Raw genomic sequence first — 17837 nt, forward strand, 5'->3', positions numbered from 1 at the left:
CATCGGGCTCCCTGCTTACTGCGGAGTTCTGCTTGTCCCTATCCCTCTGCCAACCCCTCTGCCAGTCCCACCCCTCTGCCAGTCCCCACTGCTCATGCTCTCTCTCTTTCTCATAGGAACATAGAGAGATAATCCTGAATTATCTAAGTGGGCCCAGTAAGAGGGATGGAGGAGATCAAAGTGTACAGTAGAAGGTCTGACTGGAAAAAAGAAGTTAATGTGATGAAGGGGTGATGGGCCAAGGAATGTAGGCCTCCTCTAGAAGCTCAAAGAAGCAAGGACAAGAAAGCCTCCAGAAGGAACGCAGCCCTGCGAACACCTGGATTTTAGACTTCTGACATTCAGACTGTAAGAGAATAAATTTGTGTTGTTTTAAGTCACTAAACGGATGGTAATTGGTTACAGTAGCAACAGAGAACTAACACAGTGGGTAAGTGGTATGTGTTGATTGAATTATGTATTCTATCTCGATAAGTCACTAATAATTACCTACCCCAAGAGAAAATTTCCCTTCCAATTAGTTTATTCAGGACTTAAAATTTGTATTTCTGAGCTTAGTATTTGTTTCAATCTAAATAAGTCATCTGTTTGAAACGTCTGTGGACCGCACATAAACCAACCGTATTTCATTCTTTATGATACGCTAGTTAGTAAGCTGGTGTTAAACAACAAGAAAAACCAGCATTACAATTTACTCCTTCTTTTTTTAAAAGATATTCATTTATTTATTTATTTGAGAGAGAGTGAGTGAGCAAGCAAGAGAGCATGCACCTGAGAGCCAGAAGCAGACTCCTCACTGAGCAGGGAGCCCGATGCAGGGTCGATCCCAGAAGCCTGGGATCATGACCTGAGCCGAAGGCTGATGCTTGAGCTGAAGGCAGATGCTTAACTGACTGAGCCACCCAGGCACCCCTCTTTTTTTTTTCATTAGTATATTATTGGAGGTTCCTGGGACCTATGAGCCTAGCATGCCTAGTTAAATCAAGAGTAAGAAACACCGTGTTTAAATAAAGAACATTTCAGATCCAGCTGTGAGGTATGCAAATAATTCAATTGAGGAACAGTAGATCTGCTCCACTTCAGTGCTTATGAGTAAAGTTTATCTATGCTATTTGTTGTTCGCTGGAAAGAAAATAATAGGAATCAAAAAACATGCTACTGGGGCCCCTGGGTGGCTCAGTGGATTGGAGCCTCTGCCTTCAGCTCAGATCATGATCTCAGGGTCCTGGGATTGAGCCCTGTGTCAGGCTCTCTGCTCAGTAGGGAGCCTGCTTCCCTTCCTCTCTCTCTGCCTACTTGTGATCTCTGTCTGTCAAATAAATAAATTAAATCTTTAGAAAAAACAAAAACAAAAAAAACCTATGCTATCTTAAAAAATGGGCCCCACCTTACAGAGAGTATTGGCCCGTCGGTCTCAGAGTAAGAGAGATGACCTGGGAAGAAAATGTCTTCTCTCCGGTTCTGCGGCAGGTAGAGAGGCCAAACTAACCTAGTAGAGAGCAGAGCACTGGTCTTGGAAGCGAGGCGCACACTCCACTTCAGACGAGGCAGACAGAAGCCACGTTGTGAGCTGCAGCTTGCTGCGTGCTTTAGGTCACAGTCGGAGAGCAAATTCCAGAATACATTAAAACCCGCGGGATATTTCACTGAGGACATGAATGCCTCAGGAAATACATACTGTTAAGCTTGAGACAAGGGAAAAAAAAACCCACCTACTTCAAGAACCTCTTGCCTCAAAAATGGAATTATCAGATCGTACCCCATCTGTTGCTGATGATCACAAAAGTGCCCACATAAGAAAAACTCTCAAAATGAATGTTTTCAGCAGGTCTTACTTTTGTGTGGCATAAAGGACCATCTCTTGTTGGTAAGATTTCCTGCGTATAGACAGGAAAGCACAGTCTAAAACCAAGCAGAACAGCCCTAATGCTGGTTAGAGTTTGCCTTCCAATGTTAGAGATAGCATATTAAAAGTGAAAGGTAGGGGCGCCTGGGTGGCTCAGTGGGTTAAAGCCTCTGCCTTTGGCTCAGGTCATGGTCCCAGGGTCCTGGGATCGAGGCCCGCATCGAGCCCCGCATCGAGCCCCGCATCGGGCTCTCTGCTCAGCAGGGAGCCTGCTTCCTCCTCTCTCTTGCCTGCCTCTCTGCCTACTTGTGATCTGTCTGTCAGATAAATAAAATCTTAAAAAAAAAAAAAGTGAATGGTAAATGAGTAGCCAATATCTTTTCTGCTGTAATCAAAGAAAGTGTTCCTAGATTGATCCTATATCACCATTTGTACAATAAAATTCAAAAGGAGCATCTTAATGTGAAAAGCAATGCCTACTCATTCTTTCTAAATAAATCAGAACATTATCAAGAGTAGTGAATGCTGCACAAGTTTATTTTATTTGAAGAAGTGATACCAGATACTTTAAAAAGTATTTCACTTTTGGTTTTATTTTCCTGACTGACGTTTGCATGTGTAAATTTGGAAAATCCACTTTTTAGGTGGTTGCTGCTAAAGTTTTTTTTTTTAAAGGTTTTATTTATTTATTTGACAAAGAGAGTGATCACAAGTAGGCAGAGAGAGGCAGGCAGAGAGAGAGAGAGGAGGAAGCTGACTCCCCGTCAAGCAGAGATCCCGATGTGGAACTCGATTCCAGGACCCTGAGATCATGACCTGAGCCGAAGAGAGAGGCTTAACCCACTGAGCCACCCAGGCACCCGCTGCTAAAGTTTTAATGTGAAATGGTTATGAGTCTCGGGCCAGGGTGTCCTGCTACCTAGCATTCCCGCTCCTTATCTAGTCTAGCAAACTACATATTCCAAATCACAACATACATAGACTTTCTCTGGAAAGTCCTTCATAACCCTGCCCTTCCCTCCTAGGTAGCAGAGTGATCACTTTGGACATTTCTGGATCATTTTGTGCAAATTACTACAATGGCATTTATCACCATATAGAAACTATGTTTCTGTCCCATTCCTATTAGCATGGCAGCTGCAGCACTTGTTTTGTAGTCCTTCTTAGCCAATGTTCTGGTACATAGTAGTGCCTCAATAAATAGCTGATGAATAAATAAATCTCAATATTTTAAATACTTCTTAAAAATCATTAGTTAAAAATATAATATTGTTATTATAATTACCCTAGAGTCTGAAAGCTGCTTTCAAATGGTTCATTTAACATATATCTAAAATAAAGTATATAAAAAACATATGTCTGTATGTATGTATCTGTATATATACATACACACACAGAGGGAGGGAGGGAAGGATGGGGAGGAAGCAAAATATTAATAATCTACCAAGATCTGTTGGACTATTCAATATTTCTCTAGGCCTGAAATTTTCCAGGGTAAAAAGTTGGGTGAAAAGGGAAAAAAAGACACTGGAATCCCTTCATAAGTGAAAGTGAATTTATAATGAACAGCTTTATGTTCCCAAAACACATTCACTGCCCATTCAGTCTTTTCAACACCCTTGTGAGTATGGGACTAGAATTCCTATTTTGCAAATGAGAAAAGTGGGATGTGGGCGGCTAAGTGATGCCTCAAGTTTTAAGAGATGATAAGTAGCAGCCAGCACCTACATAAAGATATCTGAATTCTAAGGCCAGAGGTCTTTTCATTACACTAATTTGCTTCATTGTTAGATGAATTTAAAAAAAATATTTTGTGTTTCCCCCAAAAGATACACTCAAATCCTAACTCCCAGTGCCTGTGTACATAACTTTACTTAGCAATAAGTTCTGCATGGATGTAAAGTCAAGATGAGGTCATACTGAAGGATGGACCCTAAATCCAATGACTGGGGACTTTGTGAGAGGAAAGAAGAGGGAGATTTGGTACAAAGATACAGGAAGACACACAGGGAAGAAGGTAGGCGTGCAAAAGCAATCCAGCTACGAGCCAAGGAGTGCAGAGGATTGCTGGCAACCACGGCAAGCTAGGAGAGAGAGGCCTGAGACCAAGTCTCCTTTAGAACTTACAGAAGTAACATACCCTGTCATGATCTTGATTTTGGATTTGATATCCCTAGCCTCCAGAACTGTAGGAGAATATATTTCTGTTCTTGCTTTGTTTTGTTTTTAGAGAGGGAAAGGGGGACGACACAGACAAGGAGGGAGAGAGTATCCCAAACAAGCTCCACACCCAGCACAGAGCCTGATGCGGGCTTGATCCTACAACCCTCAGATCATGACCTGAGCCCAAACCAAGAGGTGTATGCTTAACTGACTATGTCCCAGGTGCCCCATATATTTGTTTGTTTGTTTTAAGCCATTTGGTTTGTGATCATCTGTTACAGTAGCCCAAGGAAACTAATATGGTAGTTATCATTTGACCTGTAGCATATATAATTTTTATGCAATAGTATGTGTGATAGGAGGATTTGAGTTACTCATTTTATAGGACGTGTCCCCTCTGACCTCACATGGAGGGACAGAGAAATGGCAAAAACAATTAAAAAATTTTTTTTACCAATTTTAGAGTTTTCCTGATAAATAATACTGCTGCCATGTATATTTAAAAATATGAATCCATTTATAAAAAAATTATCGGTGAGATTACAATACTTACTTGGTCATGTGCTCCCAAATATGTATCGTCTTCTGCCATTCTGGAGCTGTGCATCAAAACAAAACCAAACCAAACTATAAGAATGGAATGACACTTAAGAATTCCATCATGTAGGAGTAAACTACATTATTCCAGTAACACCAGACATAATCCTTTTTAAAAGATCTTAGAAGGGGGGACAGCAACCTTAGAAGAGTAGTTCCTTTTTGGAATTGAAATCTACTAGCAGAAAAATTGCACAATCAAGGAATTACCACATATGTACAATCCAAAATTGGGGCAAGCTCACAACAGTGTCCTGGAGTTTGGTGAAACCAGTCTTCATCCTCTATATAGAAAGCATACATAATTCAATTCTTAGAGGTCACTTCTATTTGTCACCACCTAGACTTCGAAGATTCAGTCTTAGTGCTTCGTGTAGATTCTTTTCCAGCCTTTCATGAATTCTGTGATGGTCCTAGAACTGTGCCCAAGCTTTCTACCCAGAGTTCAAGTTGAGAAGCTCAGAGAGGGTCCTCCTGCTGTCAGAGGGGCCTGTCAGTGATCTGCACAGCACCAGGGGAGGACAGCTAACGTGTGCAGTGCTCTGCCCTCCAGCACGTTCCACTTCAGGGAGTCATTTCCTACCCTTGTCCAAGTGGTAGAGAAGGGCACCTGGGCTGCTCAGTCGGTTAAGTGTCTGGTTCTTGGTTTCAGCTCAGTCATGAGGGGTCCTGAGATCTAGCCCTGTGCCGGGCTCCACGCTCACAGTGGAATCTGTTTGAGATTCTCCCTCTCCCTCTGCCTCAGCCCCTCCCCTTACTCGCACACCCATGTGTACTCTCTCTCTCAGATAATCTTAAAAAAAAAAAAGTGGTAGGGAAAGACTATAAGAGTCCTTATTATCAAGGCTATCATCTCAGATTTAATCAATCCCAGCCAGAAATTAATGTACCGCAGGCCCTAGCAATCTTTGACTACCTGGAGACCCTGAAAAAAGTGAGAAACCATGTGGCCAGATAAAAAATTTATCTAAAAATCACATATCATTTTGGGCTTACTTACTTAAGAACTATCCTTATCATTACTTTAAATACAGGCTGATTTTATTAAAGTTACCTAGATCAAATTTTAGATCTATCTACATGAAAGATTAAAGGACAAAAAAAAAAAAAGGCTGAAAGCAAATATTAATTCCCCCAATAAATTTTTCTTCTATTTTTTACTGAAATACAGTTGACACACGATTTTACATTAATTTCAGGTATACAGCATTCCTGAGACAAGTTTTTCTTTTTTCTTTCATGAAGTCTTTAAAGCACTTGAGATTCTGGGTGAGAATCTTAACTGCACACCAAAATCTGTTTGTCTCCTTTTGCATGGTAATAGTTGTGGCTGGAAATGTGACTGTTCAGCTTGACTCTACCCCACACTTCCTTAGAATTAGGGGTGGCCACTTGCTGAAACGCTCACCAGGGGAATGTCAAAACTATTTGCGTGCCTCTTCCAGGTCTGGGCTTGAGGCCCTCCCCACGCGTCCTTCATGTTTGTGCGCTTCTCTCTCTTTCCTGCTGGATAAAACCTAGACGTGAAGGAGACCTAGCTTCTTCCACATGGGTGATGATGAATGACAGATAATACTGGTGATGGTGTGAGAAAGAAGAAGTGTCTTTGTTCTTTGACTAGTGTATTGCTGGGTCTCTCTAGTAAAACAGGCTGATGGGATCGGGAGGGAGACAAACCATAAGAGACTCTCAATCTTACAAAACAAACTGAGGGTTGCTGGGCGGCAGGTGGAGAGGGTGGTTGGGTTATGGACATTGGGGAGGGTATGATGTGCTATGATGAGTGCTGTCAGCTGTATAAGCCTGACGATTCACAGACCTGTACCCCTGGGGCAAATAATTCATTATATGTTAATATAAATATTAATAAAAATATTTTTTAAAAACAGGCTAACCTTTACCCTAACAAATATATCTCCAGTAAGGACAAGATCCTCCAAAGAGGACCCTGGTTCCCATGAAATCCTCTCCTGCCAGAGCCCTCGTGCCTGACGAGGACTGAGCAAGCCTCGTGAGGGTTGCTAGCGGCATACAGAGCAGGGTTCAACTTCAGCAGAAGGGAAAAAAGTGTGTCCAGTAAATAAGAACTCCATGCAGATTGGAAAGAAATATTTGTCTAAAACATAAAACTGCTAAAGATTGAGAAATAACTGTAATCAATTAAGAGAAGTAGCTTTAAAAAAAGGGAAAATTGCCCTTATATAGTAAAAAGGAATGAAGTCATTCAAAATTCCAGCATTTTCCCACTGCTGAGTGTGTGATTTTGGATATACAATGAAACTCACTATGGCCTCTGTTTCCTCATCTGTAAAATAGAGGTTTTGATGGGATCAACCTCTGAGAACAGCAGAATTTTGTTGAGCTTGGAGTAGATTAGTTGACTAATAAATGCCCATTCAAAGAACAAATCATAACTCGCTCTGTAAACCTGGATTTTTATATGTACTTAGGTATATATCTATATTATATAGTCATCATCATAATTTTCAGTTACCTGGAGAATACTAATAAAATAGTCAGTGTTACACTGAAATGCAGTGTTAATGGCAGTTACAATATTCCATGTGGAAAATCCTTATTCTTAGAACACCATAAAGAGTCCAAGCTTCCAAGACAAATAGTAAGATCTTTTTTTATTTCCTTTTTGCCTTTAGGCTTTCCATTAATGTAAGCAAGACCACTGACTTATTAAACTGATAGAATCCATTGAGTACCTGTGACTTTGAATATATATGTGTGTGTACATGTACATATAGCTGTAGATCATTTCCTGACCTTTGAATGTATGGATTTAAAATACAGTGGCCCTCACTTTGATTTTAAAAACTCAACTAAAACTACTCTAACTGTAACAGGGTTCTTATCACAATCCTTACTATAGTTAAAACTTGAACAGGAATCTCTAAACTGTAGGCAATGGACAAATTTCCCAATTAAACATAGTCTTCCTCCCAACATCTTCCCCAGGCTTTTCACAGAAACGTGTGTCAAAAGATCATGATTTTAAAAGCCCAATCGCAGCCCAAGAGATACCCGGGTGGTGACTGAAATCTGAACTTCTACGGGCTTTGTAAGGCAGTTAAATTCACCATGAGGAGCTGACGTAACAGGAACCCTCAGAGTGATGTCAATGTTAGCTCATAATTTTAAAAATAAAAAGTAAAAAAAAACCAAGAATTCTTTGGAAAGGGTGAATCACTGAGTCATATTTGCATTAATTGTAAAAGCAAGTTTTATTTCAAAATTCTGAAACACCAACTAAGCCTTTGGAACTGAAGGATCAGGAAAGACCAGGGAAAGCCCCTCCCGGCCCCCTGCTCCTTGAGCTCGTCTCTCACTTTCCCTTCGCACAGTTCTGTGCTTTTGAGGAAGGACCTTGAAACAGAAAGGAAGATACTGGGTTGACTAGTGAGAAGATGGGCCTAAGCTCTGCATCTCTCTCTCCCAATGGTGAGGTTTTCAGGAAAATGTTCACACTGTGGAAAGAGAAATAGAAAATATAGCCAGGTAGCAATAAAAGAGCTTCTCCTGGGATTGTTTGTGTTTCTCACTTGAGAAGCATAATGTAACTGGCTAAGTTCTAAACATGTGATGAGTTCTACATGAAAAGTCTAATGGATTATTTGCTGCACATCTGTGACAATCTTACCACTGACATCAAAGGCCAGCATAAAGAGTTCTTAGTGAAGGGAGCACGACCAAGGCCACTTCCCTCCTTATAAGTGGAGGAATTTTCTAGGATCAAATATATTCACATTTTTTTTTTTTTTTAATCAGGGCCCGCTGTAAGGAAACATACCCTTTTTGTTCTATTAGATTTCATTAAAAAGAAAAACAAGCTTTTCAAACGCATTGACAATCTGCAGTTCAAAAAACAGAATTTTAGGTGCCATTCAGAGGATGCAGTTGGGAATCAGATAAGGGTCTATTTCCAAGATTATATTCAGCTATAACAGACACCACTTAGGTATAATTTTAATAACAATCTAGATAGCAGTGAAGATGAAATTAGAGGAAAGACAGTGACTTTCACCATTTCTGTTGAATAATAAATTGATATAGATAAAGCCTATTTATCTAGACAGAAGAATTTTCCAGAGGAAATGTACTGTAAGGTTTACACATGTGTGTACTACATATAATGGGAAACATTCAACTGAGATTATCTTTTGATTTGGCAATCCCACTTCCAGAGATCTGTGCTAAAGAATTATATGAGCAAATGTGCAAAAAAAAAAAAATTAGTACAAGGATATGCATTGCTGCAAAAAACTGGAAACAACCTAAATGTCCTTTGATGCCAGATTAATTATAATATTGTTACACTCTTACCATACATATTACGTGGCTGTTAAAAAGAATAATTCAGGGAGGGAGACAAACTATAATAGACTCTTAATCTCACAAAACAAACTGAGGGTTGCTGGGGTGTGGGGGAGTAGGGAGAGGGTGGTGGGGTTATGGACATTGGGGAGGGTATGCGCTATGGTGAGTGCTGTGAAGTGTGTAAGCCTGATGCTTCATAGATCTGTACCCCTGGGGCTAATAATATATTATATGTTAATAAAAATAATTAATAAAAAAGAATAATTCGTATCCATATATAGTGACATGGAGATTATTACTACCTAAGTTATACGTTCCTATGTTTTAATTTTCTAACTCATTTATGTAATTAGAAATACATGTTTTTAAGAAAAAAGAAAAATGCCATGCTGAACTTAAAAGTTTAACTCCAACATCTTTAACAATTAATGACATAGTGAATCACACATGAAGTATGAATGAGTGAGCAGTTTGTAAGCACTACTGGAATCCTCTTCAAATAAATATAACAGAAAAAATTTAACTTTAAAGGGACTATTTGGGGCACCTGGGTGGCTCAGTGGATTAAGCCTCTGCCTTCGGCTCAGGTCATGATCTCAGGGTCCTGGGATTGAGCCCCGCATCGGGCTCTCTGCTCGGCAAGAGCTTGCTTCCCCCTCTCTCTCTGCCTCTCTGCCAACTTGTGGTCTCTGTCTGTCTGTCAAATAAATAAATAAAATCTTTGAAAAAAAAAAAAGGGGGCTATTTATTTACACCTTTCTTCTGATATGTGAGTTTATGATGATGAAAGAAACGTTAGTGGTTACTTTTCACAAAATAGCTGTTTATTACAAGTTTTTTTAAAAAAAATCAGTATTTGTAATCTACTACATTTAGATTCCTATAAACTCATTTTCCATGTTTCCCATACCTCCACCCATTTTCAGCTCCTTAATGCTTTACTTGGGTGCAATGCTACCAATGTGACCAACAGAGAAAATAGCTCCCTCAGAAGTACAAACACATCATGGTTGGAGCTAGTACAGGTCCCTGTCCACGATGGAATGCCAATCCAATAGAGAGAGAAGATACATACACAACCTCCAACTGTTAACTCATGTAAAGCATATTAGCATAGTCATTGGCACACAGTAAACGTTAAGCATTTTGTTAGAGCATAATAAACTAGTTTATGTTAGGTTATGGGAAAAGTAATACAGATAGGAAGTATTTTAGGCATTCTGAGAAGAATCAAGTACTTTTCTTTCCTATCCCACATGTATGGGTACACTGCCACATTCCCTCTTTATCTCTATCCTTATTACTGTTGAATCAAATGTCTGCGTATTTTGTCACTAGGGACATTTGGCAATGTCTGGAGACACTATTAGTTATCACACTGGCAGTGTGACACAGTGGACAGTCCTACTGGCATTTAGTGTGTAGAGGTTAGAGATGCTGCTAAAGACCCTGTAACGTACAGGACAACCCTTTACAATGAAGAAATACCTGAACCCAAATGTCAGTAATGCCACAAAAGAGAAACCTGATGAAAGCCATCATATAACAGTACTTTGGTTCACATGTGTAAAGAACTAAACTTCATCAATTACTACCAATGAATCAGGAAGCACTAGCATGATTTACACATTTCACTTAATTTTCACAATATTCCTGAGAAATATGGTCCCGGAGGAGAAAACCGAGGTTTACTGACAGCAAGTCATTGGCTGAGGTTGACAGAGTAATGCTAGCTAATCTGACTCTGTAGACTATGGTTCGTTCATCTACCTAGGAGGCAGATCTGATTTTTTCCTTGACTTAAAATTTAATTCATTCTAATCCAGCATTTTTGCTCCAGGTCTCCTGCATGTTCAGGTTGGAGCTAGTCCATTCAGTGCATAGCCCAAATAGCAGAGTAGGACTGTGACAACGCACTCAAGTGAGTTCTTCCTGAGATAGTCAAATGTGAAGGTGAAAATACCAGAACAACAATAGCTGCTTTTTATTTTGTTTTGTTTTAAATATCTCCTCTGGGGAGGCCTAGATGGCTCAGTTGGTTAAGCATCCGCCTTCAGCTCAGGTCATGACCCAGGGTCCTGGGATCGAGTCCCATGTCAGGCTCCTTGCTTCTTTAGGAACTTGCTTCTCCCTCGGCCTGCCACTCCCCCTGCTTGTGCTCTCTTTCTCACTCTCTGACAAACAAATAAAATCTTTAAAAATATATATCTCTTTTGTTCAATTACAAAGGATAGAAGGAGAATAAAGAGACTCCCTTTCTAAAATATGTCCATAGAAAACACTATACTCACTAATGGTAGAATAAAAGAATGTAGATCTTTAAAACTAAGGTATATTGAAATATTCCTTGAAAGCATTCCTTCCTTCATTAATTTAGTCATTCATTGAAAAAAAAAATTTAGACTTACTATGTGTCAGTTTCCCATGACAGCAAAATATACAAGAGTGTATTCCCAGGGCCCACAGTTGTGGTAGATTGGAAGCAATGACCAAACATTCTTTGCAATTCCACCCAAAGGTAAAATCTATTTCTTCTCCAACCCTTGAATCTTAGCAGGCCTGTAAGTTGCTCTGACAAATAGAATAAGATAGAAGTGTGAGTTTTAAATGCCGGCTTCAGGGGCACCTGGGGTGGCTCAGTGGATTAAGCCTCTACCTTCGGCTCAGGTCATGATCTCACGGTTCTAGTATCGAGCCTGCATCAGGCTCTCTGCTCAGCGGGAAGCCTGCTTCTCGTTCTCTCTCTGCCTGCCTCTCTGCCTACTTGTGATCTCTCTCTCTGCCGGCCTCTGCTCTCTCTCTGCTGCCTCTGCTCTACGTACTTGCAATTTCGGTCTGTCAAATAAATAGTCTTTAAAAAAAAAAAAAAAAGCCAGAGAGGCTTTTTCAAGAGAGAGATTCAAGAGAGGCCTTGCAACAGCAATTCTTGCTCTCTTGGAACACTGCTGCCATGTGAACAAGCATGAGCTAGCCCACTGGAGAATTGGAGATCCTGTGGAGCAGAGAGGTCCTACTGGACACCCCCCTAAACCAAACAGCATCAGATAAGCAACCAAAAGACTTCAAAGATCAGCAGAACCAGCCCAGACCAGATGACCTACAGAGTCTACCAAATTGAGGGAAATAACAAACATTTGTGTTTTAATTAGCTTTGTGGTAATTTTTTACACAGCAAAAGCAAACGAATGCAACAGTTTAGTAGGTAGGAAGACATATAGGCAAAAGCAATGCAACATGGTAAGTACCACAGGAAATGGAGGGTGTGTATGGAGTGGTTTAGTTATCTTGGCAATTCAGTAATTATATTTTCTTTGTTAGGGTCCTATTCAGAACCTATTCCCCACCCCCACATTCTGTACTCATTTTTACTATATTTGCTTATTCAGTTCCTAATAAAACAAAGGAAACAAGTACATTAGCCAAAAATACTGTAATGCAAACAGAAATAAAATTAGTACTGTAAAACCTTCAAAATATAAGTATTAATACATTGTTACTAGCATTAAGCACAGATATCATTAAGAAACAATAAACCTTTTAGTACTTTCAATTCTCTAAAATCTTAATTTCAACTCTCTAAAATCAAATTAATCATTCTTGCAGCAATGGCTCTCTTCTTGACTTCCTGGTTTCTGCCAATATATCATTGTCTCAGGTACTCAGGGTCAAAAGTTCTGTCACCTTTTTCTCCTTTCCCTCTCCTTATTTCACACATATTCAGTTAATAACTGATTCCTGCTGATTTCTTCCTTGTATTATTTCTTGTATCTGCCCCCTCTTTCCACTCCCACTGTTGTATTCTAGTTGAACTTTCACTGCCTCACTTCTGAATGATAGTAGTAGCCTCCCTACTATTCTCCTTTATAAGGTCAAAAGCCCATCAACCACTCAGCTTATTATTTATTATATTAAATCGTATTATAAACATCATCTGTTCCTATGTCCTAACCAAAACGCTTTATTATAGACAGACTGATCGATAATTCAAAAATGCCTTGTTCACTTCCACCTTGTGTTTTGTTCATGGTAGCCTTACATCCTGAAATGCCATCTTTCTTACTTATGTATTACCGACTCTTCAAGCCGGTATTTCTTCTGTAACCTACAGCTATGCAGTCCACACAAGGGCTCTAACACTTAGGTGTACTGGTGACTTTACACCTGACAACATACTGATCTACTACAATTTAACTTTATATATTTACCATCTTCTTTACGGATATAAATGCCTGAAAAGTAGATACAAGAGCTTCACTTCTTTGTATCACCAAATTAATAAATACTAAGTACTTTTAAAAAATGATATTATATTAATAGTAGGAAACACTGCAATTTCAGATTTGTCAAAATGTGGACTCTTGGTTTTAGTCATGACAGGGTAATGATTATTGAACGCGCCCAACACAACTGTAAAACTATACAAAATAACTGAGGAATAATGGAAGACACTGGGCATGGAAACAATTGAGGTGAGCTCTAAAATCACTCTTTGACTGTGTTCCAAACCATGATACAAGGAAGTAGAGTCCAAACAGAGATCTCCAGTCTCACTGGGCAGGGTACCAGAAATGAGGAATTTACATAGACAAAAACGTTCAGAAATCTGCATGGGGTCACCTCTGGTAATGAATACATTCTAAGCTGTGCTAGTGCAGGACAAGATTCTATAAAGCCTACTAGAAAAACAGTTGTCAGGGATCTAAGAGCTGAATGGAAATTCTAGAAGTTTTGGGAACCTATGACAAACACTGACGTTCCAATCATCCAGGATGAAGAGACATCACTGAACAATCTGAGCATTTAGCTCTGACACCAGAAAGATCATGTTCCTGGAATAAGGGGCATACCCTAGAATAAAGTCTACTCTAAGCCCAACTTTATAAAACCAGGTATTCACCAGTTAAATTTATTGCCTATTACAACAAAACTCAACACTGTTTAAAGGAAGACAAATATACATATCTCTACAACATAGTACCCACAGAGTACAACAAAAAGGACAAAACATGCAAAGAAGTAGGAGAATATGACTCAAAAGAAAATAATGACACAAATTATAGAATTAGCAACCAATGACTTTAAAACTGTTAGTAGCAATATGTCCAAGAAAATAAAGGAAAAAATGAACATACTAAATGGATAGGGAATCTTGGAAGAGAAATGGAAATAAAAAAGAAAAAGAGCCAATAGAAAATTCTACATCAAAATGGGATTTTATTAGATGACCTGATCAGCATATTGAACACTATAGAAGAAAGGATCAATAAACTTGAATATTAGTCAATAAAATCTATCTAAACTGAAGCACAGAGACAAAAGGCAGAAAAAAATTAGGACACCTTTCATGACCTATGAGATGATATCATGTGGTCTTATATGTGTCATTTAGAGTCCTAGAGAGAAAGAAGAAAAAATATTTGAAGAAATAATGGCCAAGAATTTTCCAAATTTGGTTTAAAAAAAACAAAATCAACCCATAGATCCATGAATCTCAAAGATGCCATGTTGGATGAAGACAAAACCATGCTAAGTCACATCACAACAAAAACTGATAAAAATTAATGCTCTAGAAAACAATCCTAAAAACACTCAGGGACAAGCAGGGATAATGATAAGTATGATGGCTGACTTATCAGAAACAATGATGACAATACTGAAAGGAAAAACAAGATTAGTGTACAGTTCCATACTCAGCAAAATACCCTTTAAAAATTAAGGTGAAATTGAGATTATTTTTCAAATAAGCAACAGCTGAGAGAATTCATCCTCTGCAGGTCTGCAGCCTGTTAAAGAGAGCTGTTCATGATGAAGGGAAATTATACTGGATAGCAATTTGGATGTACACGGATGAATAAAAAAGGCCAAAGATGATGACAACGGGGGTAAGTATAAGACCTTTTTTCTTGTGTGCTATTAAAAAATATGATCTATTTTTGGGTTTGTAACATATGCAGAAGTAAAATGTGGAACAAAAATAGCACAGAGGAAGGGAAAAGGATAAGTGGAAGTATACCGCTGTCAAGTTCTTACGTTATATATGAAATATTACAGTATTTATTTGTGGTAGACTCAAGGGTGCGTATTGTGATCCCCAAAGTAAACAGTTTAAAATATATCCAATGAAGGAGAGGAAATGGAATTTTAAAAAACTAACCTATTCAAAAGATGGCAGGAGAGGAGGGAAAAACCAGTAAAGAACAAACAGATGGCACAAGTATATAATAATTACCAAGATGGTACCTTAAGCCCAACTATATCAATAATTAGATTCAATGAAAATGGACTAAACAGACCAAAAGAAAGTAGAGATGGTCTGACTGGACAAAAAAAGCAAGACCTGGAGCGTCTGGGTGGCTCAGTGGGTTAAAGCCTCTGCCTTCAGCTCAGATCATGATCCCAGGGTCCTGGGATAGAGCCCTGCATTGGGATCTCGGCTCAGCGAGGAGCCTGCTTCCTCCTCTTTCTCTCTGCTTGTTTCTCTGCGTATTGGTGATCTCTGTCTGTCAAATAAATGAATAAAATCTTTAAAAAAAAAAAAAAAAAGCAAGACCCAAGTATATGCTTTTCATGAAAATTATGCTTTAATATTAAAGACTCAAATAGTTTAGTATCAGGATGGAAAGTTATGACAGTTACACCATGGAAATACTAGATATAAAAAGCAGGTTATAGTAAAATATCAGATACAGTAGATTTCAAGAGAGGAAATATTACCGGTGGCAAAAAGAAACATTTCTTAAGAATAAAAGGGTCAATTCATCACAGAGAAATAATGATCTTAATGCATATGCATATATTAACAGAGCTTCAAAATACAAGAAGCTAAAGTGGCACAGCTAAAGGAAGAAACAGAAATATATATAATTATAGTTAACATTTTTAACACTCCTCTCTCAGTAACTGATGAAAGCAAATCAATAGAGCATCAGTAAAGATATAGAAAGTGTAGGAACATCATCCTTAATAAAACTAAGTGCATGTATAGAACACAACAATGACTAGCAGGCACATTCTTTTCAAGTGCACATGGAATATTCACCAAGACAGACCATATGTTGGACTATAAAACAAGTCTCAATAAATTTCAAAGAAGTGAAAGCATACAGATATGTTATCTAAACACAATAAAATTAAATTAGAATCAATAACAGAAAGATTCCTAGAAAATCCTCAACTACATATAATTAAGTAAAGATATTAATCTGGGAGGGGGGAGAAGTACCTCTTAGAATCAATAAAACATAGTAAATATAACTTCTTTTCCCTGTGTGATAGAAGCATATAAATTCTTGCTGTATCATGTCTACTGTACCCATGGAGGACAGGGATTTTCTTAGATCAGAATGCATTCTAATGTGTTCCCTAAGTATGAATCTTTGCCTATGCTTGTCTTCTCAATCATAAATGAATGAAATTTATAGGGTCAAAAAGATATTCTGGACATTTTCTATCATATTATAATTAAGTGCCATATATACTAAATCGCAGATTCCATTCTGAGTAAAATTTACTTTTGTTAATAGTATAGTCGGATGAAATACGGTGAATCTAAATTTGTATAGCTAGAGAAGCTTTCTAAAGATTACAGTAAATTAGGGGCGCCTGGGTGGCTTGGTGGGTTAAGCCACTGTCTTCGGCTCGGGTCATGATCTCAGGGTCCTGGGATCGAGTCCCGCATGGGGCTCTCTGCTCGGCAGGGAGCCTGCTTCCCTCTCTCTCTCTCTGCCTGCCTCTCTTTCTACTTGTGATTTCTCTCTGTCAAATAAATAAATAAAATCTTAAAAAACAAAAGATTACAGTAAATTAGATGAAAACCTTACATGTTATAACTGAAGTCACTCAGGAGATACTGTTGCCTTCCATTTCCACATAAAAACCAATTCAATACATTAAGTTTGAGGTCTTTCATTCAGGTGGCATTGGAAAGGGATTTGATTTACTACAAATTTATTCTCTAAAAATAGAGTATGATGGTTGGGGGAGGGGATAAAGGATGAATAGGTGGAACACAGGACTTTAAAGGCCATTTATATACCCTTGTAGAATTCCATAATGATGGATACATGTCATTGCACATTTGTCCAAACTCAAAGAATGCACAATACCAAGAATGAACCTTACACAAACTAAGGACTTTGGGTGCTTACCATGTGTCAATGTAGGATCATCAACTGTAACAAATGTACACCCTGATGGGAGATGCTGATAATGGGAGACGATGCATAGAGAGTGGCGAGGGTGTAGGGGAAATCTTTGTACTGTATCAATTTTGTGGTAAATCTTAAACCGTTCTAAAAAAAAAAAATGAAGACTTAATTAAAAAGATGGAGTACAACCAAATTTTAATTTCATGTCTGGCCTTTGTCTTGAGCACCATTTTGGAGTATTTGTATTTTCAGACTGAAGAGGAAGTAGACCTCAAGAATTATGAATTGGAGATTAGCTTATTTTGATTAGATAGGGAGAAAACAAGTTCTCTTAAATTTGAGTATGACAACTTCAGTTTGGATTTTCATTTTTATTTATCTTCACATATCTATAAAAGTACATCCTTTATGTTTTAAATGAAAAGGATTAATCATGTGAGCCATTAATACTTGCTTGATTCTATGGATATGGTGACAATCGCTCTGGAGGGAAAGAAGGTTTCCTTGAAGAAATAAGAACAACAGTGACCTTCCAATTAAACAAACACACAAATGATGATTTGCAAGCATCAAAATCAGGTCTTATACAGGGAACTTTCAGTCCTTAAATCTAGTTATGAAGGCATTTCCACATTGACCATAGATAAATCCTTCAATTTATGCAGATGTCAATGTAAAAGGGAAGAAAAAAGTGAACTACATTCTCTTCCATTTCTTCTTTTTTTTTTTTTTAATATTTTATTTATTTATTTGACAGC

The 17837-nt window shown here is 38.3% G+C and overlaps 1 protein-coding gene across 5 annotated transcripts in view; it reads right to left on the minus strand.

Annotated features, from left to right (window-relative positions):
• Positions 1–17837, minus strand: part of NFKB1 (nuclear factor kappa B subunit 1) — a 120463-nt gene that overhangs the window by 91499 nt on the left and 11127 nt on the right. For 3 of the 5 annotated variants that reach the window (XM_059172063.1, XM_059172056.1, XM_059172084.1), the window contains exon 2: positions 4563–4608. The exons of the other annotated variants lie outside the window; for them this stretch is intronic. In XM_059172063.1, coding sequence (XP_059028046.1) covers positions 4563–4601 — 39 coding nt within the window. In that variant the 5' untranslated portion in view covers positions 4602–4608. The remainder of the gene's footprint in view (positions 1–4562; positions 4609–17837) is intronic. 5 annotated transcript variants of the gene reach the window in all.

Source organism: Mustela lutreola, chromosome 1 (assembly GCF_030435805.1).
Source record: "Mustela lutreola isolate mMusLut2 chromosome 1, mMusLut2.pri, whole genome shotgun sequence".
NCBI classification, from domain to species: Eukaryota; Metazoa; Chordata; class Mammalia; order Carnivora; family Mustelidae; genus Mustela; species Mustela lutreola.